We start from the raw sequence: 12,435 nt of genomic DNA, 5'->3' as shown, positions 1-12,435 counted from the left end.
GTTCGTAATACTAGAGTTGTTGTTGTTGTTGTTGTTGCTGTTGTTGTTGCTGTTGTTGTTGTTGTTGTTGTTGTTGTTGTTGTTGTTGTTGTTGTTGTTGTTGTTGTTGTTGTTGTTACATGTCGTTACTTGAAACCTTTTATGAATTTAATGTGTATTGAAATGAAAAACGAGTGTAAAGATTTGACAGGGAAAAGCTATGTGAAAGAGAACATTTTATTGAGTCGAAAAAATGCAATTGAAAACTGGACTGGGAAAATCTTACAATATCGATCGCAGTATTGATTGGTTGTCATGGATACAACAAAACCCACCCCATTATAAACACCCTGTATAACATTACATGTCGTTACTTGAAACCCACCCCATAATAAAACCCACCCCATTACAAACACCCTGTATAACAGTACATGTCGTTACTTGAAAACAGTACCACTCCGGTGAGAAAACAACGAAAGGAAATATAAAACAGGGAAATACTTACCGCCCCAGTAAGCATGTCATACATTAAGGCACCTAGAGACCACCAGTCTACAGCTTTCCCATGGCCACTCCTTGTTAAGATTTCGGGGGCCCTAAAAAAAAATTAAAATTTCACGTGAAAAATTAACACTTACCTAGAATAAAAAAAGTCCCTGTGTGTGTAAAATAATGATTTAGTGTTAACTGTCTAATAGTATTATACTGTCTATTTTATTTTAAGAAATAACAAACGAACAGATTTACAAAAAAAAAAAGTCGTCGGAGGCTTGAAGGGTAGCGCGTCTGCCTCGTAAGCGCTAGGTTCGATTCCCGCCCAGGGCGAACTTTATAAAATACGAAACAGATAAGGTTCGCTCTCGGAACGGCTGTCTTTCTCCTATCCTGTCCTCCTGCCCTCATCGATTTCAAGACGGACAAGACCTTCGTTGTTACATTTCTTTACCATACCTCTCAGGTAACATAATAATAATAAAATCATCAATAGAGGATATCATCAATGGTTTGTTCTAATTGTACTCACATGTACTCGATGGTTCCGCAGAAGGTATGGGTGACATTACCCTCTTGAATATGTTCCTTGCAAAGGCCAAAGTCTGTTAGCTTGACATGACCTTGAGCATCAAGTAGAATATTCTCTGGTTTGAGGTCACGATAGATGATGCCTTGACGGTGCAAGTGCTCCAGTGCAAGTATGATCTCTGATAAGTAGAAACTGTACAAGGAAGCGGTCAAACGAACCTTTCCATACACGATGCTCCCCATGTAAAATATATTTCTCTAGTAACCTATTATTCTATCTCTCTCACTCCCTCTCCCTTAGTATTTCTCTCTCTGCCTTGCACACATATTCTTTATCTATCCTTCTCTCTCTCTCTCTCTCTTTCCCTCTTTCTCTTTCCTTCTTCTTCTTCTCTCCCTCTCTCTCTCGCTCTTTCTCAATCTCTCTTTCTCTTTCACCTATTTTCTGTTATCACCTGTCTCTATCTCTCATGCTATTTCCCTGTAAATCTTTCTCAAGTCTTTTCCTATAACATTATACACGAGGGTGAGAGAGAGAGAGAGAGAGAGAGAGAGAAAGAGAGAGAGAGAGAGAGGGAGGGAGAGAGAGAGAAGTAGTTTGTTTTCTCGCCCTACTTTTAATACCAGACAGCTTTCTCTCTCTCTTTCTCGCGCGCTATATCCCTCTCTTTTTCTTTCTCTCTCTCTCTCTCTCTCTCTCTCTCTCTCTCTCTCTCTTTCTTTGTGCCTCTTTCCCTCTCACTCAACTTCTCTCCCTCTCTTTCCTCTTTCTTCTGTGAACATTTTTTAATCTTTATTAAAGATACAAAAATATTATCTTTAGGTATTGTATGCAAAATGCATAAATATTTTTTTGTAAATATTTCTTAAGTCTCTTTATCCATTGTGAAAATCTACGTTAAATCATTAATACCTAGTTAGCTTGGTTGGTAGCGCGTCTGCCTTGTAAGCGCTAGGCCGTGGGTTCGAATCCTGCCCGGGGCGGATTTTATCCTGAACCTGTCTTGTCTTCTTCCTCCTCCTCCTCCTCCTCCTCCTCCTCCTTTTTCTTCTTCCTCTCCTCCTCCTCCTTTTTTTTCTTCTGCCTCTCCTCCTCCTCCTTCTTTTTCTTTTTCCTCGCCTTGTCTTTCTTCTTCCTCTCCTCCTCTTTCTTCTTCCTCTCCTCCTCTTTCTTCTTCCTCTCCTCCTCCTTCTTTTTCTTCTTCCTCTCCTCCTCCTCCTCCTCCTCCTTCTTTTTCTTCTTCCTCTCCTCCTCCTTCTTTTTCTTCTTCCTCTCCTCCTCCTCCTTCTTTTTCTTCTGCCTCTCCTCCTCCTCCTTCTTTTTCTTCTTCCTCGCCTTGTCTTCCTCCTCCTTCTCCTTCCTCTCTTCTTCTATTGCAAGGGGCTAAGCACCTACATGGAAATCTCGTGACTGCCAGTGTTGCCGGTTGTGCTGTGAAAAACTCGAAAAGGCCTCTTTGGGATCGGGCGTATTTGCTGACAAAACGTGTGAGAAACAAGAAGCACGCAACCTTGTAACTTGTAATTTTCTGACAGGAAAACTCTCTAAAGAGGAAAGAGTCCCAGGGCCGGGTGATGGGCCGTCGGGAAAAAATTTCAGAGGGAACAGGCTCCCTAAAATTTTTCCTTTTATTCCTTTTTTTTCCTTTTATTACTGTTATCCTTTTTTTTTAATTAATCAGGGTGTTTATTTTGTAAAATGTACCCCCCATAATGTATCAAATATATAAGACCTTGGTTAGACTGCGGGGTATCCACTTGTAGATTTCGACCCATTTTAATTGATAACATGGGGTCGAAATCTACAAGTGGATAGATCACCAACCTTTGGGGTGTATCTTCGAGCCTTGTGAAGTTTCATTATTTGCTACGTGTAAAATACCCAGATCGAGCTTTTTTTTAGTCTTTATCTATTAGGTTTTTTTTTATTATTGTTCGCTCTTTATTTCTTAAAAGTCCAGCAAATAATTGACAGTTTTTGAGGTTCTAGATCTAGAGAAACTAGAAGTTCCTATATTCCTTTGAAAATGCTGAAACTATTAGCATAACCTACGTGTCTCATGGTGATGGCTACTTGAGAAGATGTATCAAATTTTGATCGTCTTTGAAAAAGGTAGTTTGAAGCATCAGTAGATAATTAACATATATACATATGTAGTTGATTTGAATACTATACCTACCATTACCAGTTTCAACTGAGGTTTGGTGATCTATTACAAACGATGGATCAAAATCAAACGTTAGAGCCGGAAAAAAAAATCTGGTGTGAACATCACACGACTTTCCTTATCCTATTGAATGATGCTTATTTGAGTGTTCTTTTACCCTAACTTTTACAATATCTCCAACCGTTTTGTCGCTATAGCTGTAAACCGCCAAAAACGGTCGAAATCTGTTCAAAAGCGGTCAAAATACCGCCAAGCGCAGCAACCATCGCAACCAAACGTTTTGTGTTGTATCCTTGTCACATTTGTGAACTACATACCAAATTTCAAGTCTCTAGCTTATACCGTTGCTTTGTATTATGGGGTGTTAGGTTATTGGCTTCTTCTTCTTCTTCTTCTTCTTCTTCTTCTTCTTCTCCTCCTCCTTCTCCCCATCCTCCTCCTCCTTCTCCTCATCCTCCTCCTTCTCCTCATCCTCCTCCTTCTCCTCATCCTCCTTCTCCTTCTCCTCCTCCTCCCCCTCCTCCTCCTCCTCCTTCTCCTCATCCTCCTTCTCATCCTCCTCCTCCTTCTCCTCATCCTCCTTCTCCTCCTCCTCCTTCTCCTCATCCTCCTCCTTCTCCTCCTCCTCCTTCTCCTCCTCCTCCTCCTCCTTCTCCTCCTTCTCATTTTCCAAGCTCTTCCTCTGCATCCTATTCTTCTTCCTCTTCTTCTTCTTCTTCTCCTCCTTCTTCTCATGATTTGTTCTTCTTCATCTTCCTCTATTTTTTCCATTATTCTTGCCTCCTTCCCCTTTATCTTCCATTTCCCTTTCAAAGGGAAAAGATCGAGAAAAGACTTGGCGTTTGAGATATGAAATAAAGAGAAGGAGAAAAAGAAAGCGGGAAAGGAGAGAGGGGGAAAATAGAATAAAGGAGGAAGAAAAGGAGGGGAGAAAGAAAAGTGTGAAAGGAGAAGGAGAGGAGGAGGAGGAGGAGAAAAAAGTTAGCACGCAAATATGAAGCAGATATTCGTTTCCAGGTGTCAAAACTGTCAATCAATCATCTCCTCCTCCACCCATCTAAATCCCATCCACCACCCATCCTTCTCCCATCCACCACCCATCCTCCTACCCATCCACCACCCTTCCTCCCACCCATCCATTCCTCCCCATGTACCCCCCCCCCACAGAGGGGGAGGAGTGACTTAAAATAACTTTCCCTTCCCAGTAGGTATCGGTCTTAACCTCTTCAGTTCTATGGGATATCATCATCATCATTGGTTAACAGCCATTAGGCTGGTTTGCTGCAGAACGCCATATTTCCCTGTCTTTTGCCTTGCTCTTGAGATCGTAGTGGGTTGTGACGTTCATATCCTCCAGTATTTGTTTGATGTAGTCCAGTGGTGGTCTTCCTCTTGTGTTTTTGCCTTCAATCATGCCTTCAATAACTCTTGCTGGTAACTCTCCATGTCTTAGTACATGTATGTCCTTAGTATATGTCCTATGGGATATAAGGAACTTTTAACTGTGTTAAGCATGCGTCTCCAGCCTAGTTAGCTTGGTGGGTAGAGCGTCTACCTTGTAAGCGCTAGGTCGCGGGTTCGATTCCTACCCGGGGCGGATTTTATCCTGAAGGGATAAGGTTATTGTTCTGGGTTTTTCCTATCCTGTCTTCCTTCTCTCTTCGATTTCGGGACGATAAGACCTTAGCAGTTACAGTTTCTTTTATCAAACCGATCTATTTTTTTTATTTTTCTTCTTCTTCTTCTTCTTCTTCTTCTTCTTCTTCTTCTTCTTCTTCTTCTTCTTCTTCTTCTTTTTGTTCAATCTACCTATTTTCATTTCAATGTCCACTCATTTTCTCGTCAACTTTTGGCACCTCTACAAGTGAGTGAAGAGGTTCCCTTATTGAACCAATCAGTTTTCTTATGGATTCTATTAAGATCTCTACAAGTGAAGAGGTTCCCAATGTTAGCTTTATTGAACCAATCAGTTTTCTTATGGATTCTATTATATTAGACGTTTTTATTTTGACGTGTGACAAAACTCTTCCTCTCTCTTTCTCTCCCCTCTCTACCCCATTTACTCTTTCTCTTATTCTGTTTCTCTTCCTCTCTCTCTCTCCCTCTTTCTTCCCCTTCTCTCTCTCTCTCTCTCTCTCTCTCTCCTACCTCTGTCTCGCTTTCTCCCCTTCTCCCTCTACGCCATGTTTCTCTGCCTTTTGCCTTCCTCTTGAGATCGTAGTAGGTTGTGACGTTCATATCCTCCATTATTTGTTTGATGTAGTCCAGGGGTGGTCTTCCTCTTGTGTTTTTGCCTTCAATCATGCCTTCAATAACTCTTGCTGGTAACTCTCCATGTCTTAGTATATGTATGTCCTTAGTATAATATATGTCCTATGGGATATAAGGAACTTTTAACTGTGTTAAGCATGCGTCGCCAGCCTAGTTAGCTTGGCGACTAGAGCGTCTGCCTTGTAAGCGCTAGGTTACGGGTTCGATTCCTACCCGGGAAGAATTTTATCCTGATGGGATAAAGGGTTTCTCCTATACTGTCTTCCTTCTCTCTTCGATTTCGGGACGATAAGACCTTAGCAGTTACAGTTCCCTCTGTCAAACCGATCTATTTTTTCTTCTTCTTTTCTTCTTCTTCTTTTTGTTCAATCTACCTTATTTTCATTTCAACTTCCGCTCATTTTCTCGTCAACTTTTGGCCCCTCTACAAGTGAGTGAAGAGGTTCCCTTATTGAACCAATCAGTTTTCGTATGGATTCTATTATATTAGACATTTTTATTTTGACGTGTGACAAAACTCTTCCTCTCTCTTTCTCTCCCCTCTCTACCCCATTTACTAGCTCTTTCTCTTATTCTGTTTCTCTTCCTCTCTCTCTCTCTCTCTCTCTCTCTCTCTCTTTCTCTCTCTCTCCTACCTCTGTCTCGCTTTCTCCCCTTCTCCCTCTGTCTCTCCCTTCTCTCTCCCAATTGCTCTTTCTTTCTCTCTCTCCCCTCTCTACCCCAGTTACTCTTTCTCTCTATCCCTCTCTCTTTCTCTTTTCTCTCTCTCTCTCTCTCTCTCTCTCTCTCTCTCTCTCTCTCTCTCTTTTTTTTTTTTTTTTACCTCTGTCTCTTTTCTCTCGTGCGTTTTGTATTGAAAAGGCCTTTATCCGGGTCATTAGGCGCTTTCATAGCACACAACACATCGACGCCATAAATAAAATCCGCCGTCCATTTATATTTCAGTGGTGCCCAAAATAGAATATTCGTGAAGCTAGGCCTTAATAGCACACCGTTGGTCCCTACACCTAGTGCGCGGCCACACCGGCAAACATTAGGTGATTATTTTGGGAACCCCTCGACACATGGATTAGTCCGTGGTCAGGCAGAAAATTTATTGAAAGAGTGGGATGTATAGAATAGGGCGAAAGAGAGAGAGAGAAAGAGGGAAAGATAAAGAGAAGAGGGGAAGAGAGAGAGAAGAGTAAATAATAGATAAAGAAGGGACAGGAGGGAGAAAACGAATAAGGGAGGGAGAGAATAGAGAGAGAGAGAGATAGGAGGGAGGGAGGGAGAGAATAGAGAGAGAGAGATAGGAGGGAGGGAGGGAGAGAATAGAGAGAGAGATAGGAGGGAGGGAGGGAGAGAATAGAGAGAGAGAGATAGGAGGGAGGGAGATCGGGAGGTATCTCCCGGTATTGAAAGGTTGGGACTCCATTACAAAATTTATTAACACATCTATTAAACCTCCCACCTCTCTCCTCCCTTGAACCTTTCCTCTCTTATTATTATTTTTTACTTTCCTTATCCTGATATACCTATAGGAAGGAAAGTAATGCATTTAAAGATGAGTGTTTCACCGCCGTTTTTATTTCATAGCAATGAAACAAGTCTCTCTCTCCCCCTCTCTCTCTCTCTCTCTTTCCCTCCCTCTCCCGCTCCCTCTGTCTGAATCCATCTTTTCCATCCATCTTAATTCTCGTGATGGTCTGCTATTTCTCAGGCACCGGTAATTCAATTTCACTTCGCTCGGTCGGTCTGTAGGACGAGGGGGGGGGGATAATCACGGTGGGTAAGGAGGGGGTTGGTAGAACACAAGGTTAGAGGGGAGGGTTCTCTAATTCAATAACTTTCGGAGGGATAATGTGCTTTCCGAAACAGACCTGGTTATTGTTGTTGTTGTTGTTGTTGTTGTTGTTGTTGTTGTTGTTGTTGTTGTTGTTGTTGTTGTTGTTGTTGTTGTTGTGTTGGTGTTGTTGTTGTTGTTGGTGTTGTTGTTGTTGTTGTTGGTGTTGTTGTTGTTGTTGTTGTTGGTGTTGTTGTTGTTGTTGTTGTTGTTGTTGTTGTTGTTGTTGTTGTTGCTGTTGTTGTTGTTGTTGTTGTTGTTGTTGTCTTGTTGTTGTTGTTGTTGTTGTTGTTGTTGTTGTTGTTGTTGTTGTTGTTGTTGTTGTTGTTGTTGTTGTTTTTGTTGTAGCCGCGAATTCGATTCCCGCCCGGGGTAATATTCGTTCTCGGGACGGCTGGCTTTCTTTTTTTCAAACCTCTTAAAAATAATAATAATAATAGTAATAAAAATCAGTATCAGGATAGGTTGCGCACTGCGCCTGCCTTACCTCTTACATTTAGACTTGTTTAATGGTTTGTTTGTATGTATATGGCATTCTGATAGCATAGTTGCTAAGGTAGTTTGGTACAACTTATGGTTGGACTTAAATTTGGATTTCGGGACGATAAGACCCTTGCTTGGCGGTTACAGTTGCCTCTGTCAAACCTCTTAAAAAAAAAAAAAAAAAAAAAAAATTGCCTGACAGGAAAACTCTCTAAAGAGGAAAGAGTCCCAGGGCCGGGTGATGGGCCGTCGGGAAAAAATTTCAGAGGGAACAGGCTCCCTAAAATTTTTCCTTTTATTCCTTTTTTTTCCTTTTATTACTGTTATCCTTTTTTTTTAATTAATCAGGGTGTTTATTTTGTAAAATGTACCCCCCATAATGTATCAAATATATAAGACCTTGGTTAGACTGCGGGGGTAAAGGGACTTTTCAGTCCTATCCCAGCAGGATAAACAAGGTATATTCTATTCTAGTCTATTCTATTCTATTCTAAAATTTAATGCCTCGTTTCCTTTTGTTTACCAACTCTAGGTAACCTACTCTTTTTCTTCGTCTTCTTCTTCTTCTTCTTCTTTTTCTTCACCATATACTTTTCTGCTTCTTCTTTTTTGTTTTCGACTCCTTCTTCATTTTCTACTTCCCTTTCTTCATTTCGAAGGATTTCATCATTTCCATTTTCTTAGTATTTTGACATGTTAGGTAGGTATTACCCTTTTCTCTTTTATAACAATGAAAATAATGAAAATTTAATTTAATGCAATATTATCCAGGAATAATGAAATAAAATTTCCGAGAAATAACGCGTAGCATAGCATGGTTACATAATACAAAAGCTTCAGAGTGCTTTGTATTATGGGGTGTTAGGTTATTGGCTTCTTCTTCTTCTTCTTCTTCTTCTTCTTCTTCTTCTCCTCCTCCTTCTCCCCATCCTCCTCCTCCTTCTCCTCATCCTCCTCCTTCTCCTCATCCTCCTCCTTCTCCTCATCCTCCTCCTTCTCCTCATCCTCCTTCTCCTTCTCCTCCTCCTCCCCCTCCTCCTCCTCCTCCTTCTCCTCATCCTCCTTCTCATCCTCCTCCTCCTTCTCCTCATCCTCCTTCTCCTCCTCCTCCTTCTCCTCATCCTCCTCCTTCTCCTCCTCATCCTTCTCCTCATCCTCCTCCTCCTTCTCCTTCTCCTTCTCCTCCTCCTCCTTCTCCTCCTCATCCTCCTCCTTCTCCTCCTCCTCCTCCTTCTCCTCCTCATCCTCCTCCTCCTCATCCTCCTCCTCATCCTCCTCCTCCTCCTTCTCCTCCTCCTCCTCCTCCTTCTCCTCCTTCTCATTTTCCAAGCTCTTCCTCTGCATCCTATTCTTCTTCCTCTTCTTCTTCTTCTTCTCCTCCTTCTTCTCATGATTTGAGCAAATCCCAAGGACTTCCCAGGAGCGATGCAGGATATCAAAACTATAGAAAGAGTTGTGTTTGTGAAACGGTAAAATCTTGATTTTTGAGAAGAAGGAACGAAAGAAGACGAAGAAGAGTGAAGAAGGGAAGATCAAAAGGGGGAAGTAAAAGGAGGAGAATAGAACAAAACAAGAATAAAACGAATGACAAACTTTATAGAAGGTTGTCGGACAAAGGAATAATGGGGTGATATTAAATTTTAACACTGATGAAAAGTAAGAAGGACAGTAAAGTTTTCATGGTCGGTAGTTAAAACACTAGATAAAACAGTTATGGTTCATATAAAACACTTATTGTGTAGATGAAATAGTAGCAACCTCCATGGCCGAGAGGTTATCACACTAGGCTCGCATGCTGGAGTCCCCGGTTCGATTCCTGGTGGGGTCGAAGTTTTTTTTCGGCTCTGTGCTTGGAGTTCGGGGTGTACTCAGCCTCGTGAGGACAATAAATTGAGTACTTGTTGTGCAGATAAAACATTTATGAAGCAGATAGGTAAAACAGTTATGGTACAAAAAAAAAGTTATTTTTTGGAATTTCAATTCTGGTAAGCATAAATGCTTGACCCGCTTGATACACTATGATGAATTTAATGACTTAAAACTTGGACTCGAACCACCAATCTCAAGATCCAGAGTTCACCGCGGTAACCACTACAGATAAAACATTTATTGTGTAGATAAAACAGTTTGCTTTTTTACAGATAAAACAATTGTAGTGTACTGTTACACTAGTGTACAAAACAAACAAGTGTAATGTTATTACCAATCAAATATATAAGACCTTGTTTAGACTGCGAGAGTAAAGGGACTTTTCAGTCCTATGCTGGTAGTATAAACAAGGTATATTCTATTCTATTCTATTCTATTCTACAATAAATCATAAAATAATCATCCGCCATATTTTACGAGTATTACCGTAATGAGAAAAAAGTCTGCCCAATTAAAGGGAAGTAGTTACTCGTAGGTAGATACCTACCCTATTTTTTTTTTTTAAAGATGGGGGTTTCACCCCCGTTTTTTTTTCGACGAGACGAGATCCCTTGTTTAGACTGCGAGAGTAAAGGACCTTTTCAGGTCCTATGCTTGGAGTATAAACAAGGTATATTCTATATTCTATTTCTATTCTATTCTATTCTATTCTATTCTGATTCTATTCTATTCTATTCTATTCTATTCGTATTCTTATTTATTATGTTCTATTCTATTCTATTCTATTCGTTCTGATTCTAGTTCTATTCTATCTATTCATTCTATTCTATTCTATTCTATTTATTCTATCATTCTATTCTATTCGTATTCTCTCTCTCTCTCTTCTCTCTCTCCTCTCTCTCTCTCTCTCTCTCTCTCTCTCTCTCTCTCTCTCTCTCTCTCTCTCTCTAGTATGATTTTATTTCGCGTGTTATTGCTATTAGGGGGTAGCTAAGACGTATCTAACATAATCCCAGGTAAGAGTATGGACGGATAAGGTAATTTCTTTGGCATAATGCCAGAACTTCGTCTCGCTGACTGCTTTAAGTACCTACCAATAGGTACCTAGGTACTTACATAGTTACCTAGGTAGTGTTATAGGTACTTAATGTATACAGGGTGTCCACATTTCAAAGTACGATGTTCTCAATTTGACCTACAGGGGATCTCAATTTCATAAAACAATGGAATCATCATAATTATTTCTATTTCTATACAATAGGTATAGGTTACACAGGTACCTACGCATGGAATCAAAATTCGACAAGAAAATCTAAAAAGAAGTTGAAAATTTTTTGAATGGTGTTCTCTCTCCTTCTTATTCTTCTTCTTCCTCAGTTGATGTTAATCTTAATTTTCTTATCCTACTTACTTCTGGTTCTCTTTTTTCTCCATCTCCTTATTTCTTCTCTTCTTTCCTGTTCTTCTTTTAATATTTTACTTATTCTTCCCCACATCCCTCTCGTCTTTTTGTTCTCTTCCTCCTCCTCCTCCTCTTTCGTTTTCTCGTGCTACCGATATTGTTTCTCGTTTTATACTTGACCTTAATAAATACTCTCTCTCTCTCTCTCTCTCTCTCTCTCTCTTTTTTTTTTTTTCTCTTCCTCTCTCTTTTTCTTTCTCTCTCTCTCTCTCTCTCTCTCTCTCTCTCTCTCTCTCTCTCTCTCTCTCTCTCTCTCTCTCTCTCTCGCTCTTCTCTTCTTTTACAATACCGTAATTTTTAATTCTTACCTTATTTTCTTCCTCTCTCCTCTTTCTCTTATTTTTCTTTCTTCGTCCTCTTCTACTTCTCTGCCTCCGCCTTTCCCTCTCCTTTATTTTAATTCTTATGCTGTCTTTCTTCCTCCTCTTCCTCTTCCTTCTCTTCCTCTTCCTCCCCCTCTTCTGTTTTGAAATGACTTCTGTATTTTTACAATTTCCGGAGTTTCTTCTCCATTTTCTCTTTTTATTTTAACCATGCTATTATTTTTTGAAAGTACTTTTTACTTCAGCTACCAATTCCTATTCTTCTCCCCCCTTCTTCTTCTCCTTCCTTCTTCTGCTCCTTATCTTTAATTCTTCTTCTTCTTCTTCTTCTTCTTCTTCTTCTTCTTCTTCTTCTTCTTCTCCTTCTTCTTTTTCTTCTTCTTCTCCTTCCTTCTTCTTCTTCTTTTCCCATGGTCTTACCTATTTTTCTTCCTCCTCTTTCTCCCAGTTCTTACCTCTGCAGTAGACGACTATACAATAATAATATTATTGTGATGGTCAAATTCTCAAATAAATTGGCAAAAAATTCCATACCTCGCCTCGGCTGGGATTGAACCCAGAACGTCTTGATTATCAGCCGAGCGTCTTGACCACTACATCACCGAGTCAGGTCATGAGGTTTCCGACAACGGCTAAGGAACACCGAAAAATAATAAATGTCACAGATAAATGTCACAAAATACTATCATTTCCCGGTTTATACCTAAATCTCTTACCTGCATACATGTTTTATATCGTTCCCCGATTTTTACACTTCTCTGAAATAAATTTGACCAGACTTGGTACTCGAACCACCAACCTTCGAACCCGGAGCCCACCACCTACACCACTGAGTATGATAATTATGTAGGTAGATATACCTATCTAGGTATAGGTGGTACCCCATTATGTATTATCTACCTATGGGAAGTACCTTATGGGAAGTAACTGGAGCAAGTTCATGGGAAACAGTCTGATGTAACAATAACTCCACCTGTTTTCGAGTAGGAAGGTCGAGGGGGGGGAGGGAGGAGAGGGAGGGAGGAAAGGGGG

The 12,435-nt window shown here is 40.4% G+C and overlaps 1 protein-coding gene across 1 annotated transcript; it reads right to left on the bottom strand.

The window, feature by feature from the left end:
- Nucleotides 1-370: 370 nt before the first annotated feature.
- On the bottom strand, nt 371-1,245 carry LOC113470052 (ribosomal protein S6 kinase beta-2-like). The gene is made up of 2 exons (XM_026828199.1): nt 1,004-1,245; nt 371-575 (listed from the first exon to the last, which is right to left on the bottom strand). Exons 1-2 carry the CDS (start codon nt 1,243-1,245, stop codon nt 386-388), a joined length of 432 nt encoding a protein of 143 aa, XP_026684000.1. The 3' UTR covers nt 371-385.
- Nucleotides 1,246-12,435: the final 11,190 nt, after the last annotated feature.

This window comes from Diaphorina citri, unplaced genomic scaffold (genome assembly GCF_000475195.1).
Source record: "Diaphorina citri unplaced genomic scaffold, Diaci psyllid genome assembly version 1.1 scaffold50, whole genome shotgun sequence".
Taxonomy (NCBI): Eukaryota; Metazoa; Arthropoda; class Insecta; order Hemiptera; family Psyllidae; genus Diaphorina; species Diaphorina citri.
This window is presented reverse-complemented; position numbering and strand designations above follow the sequence as displayed.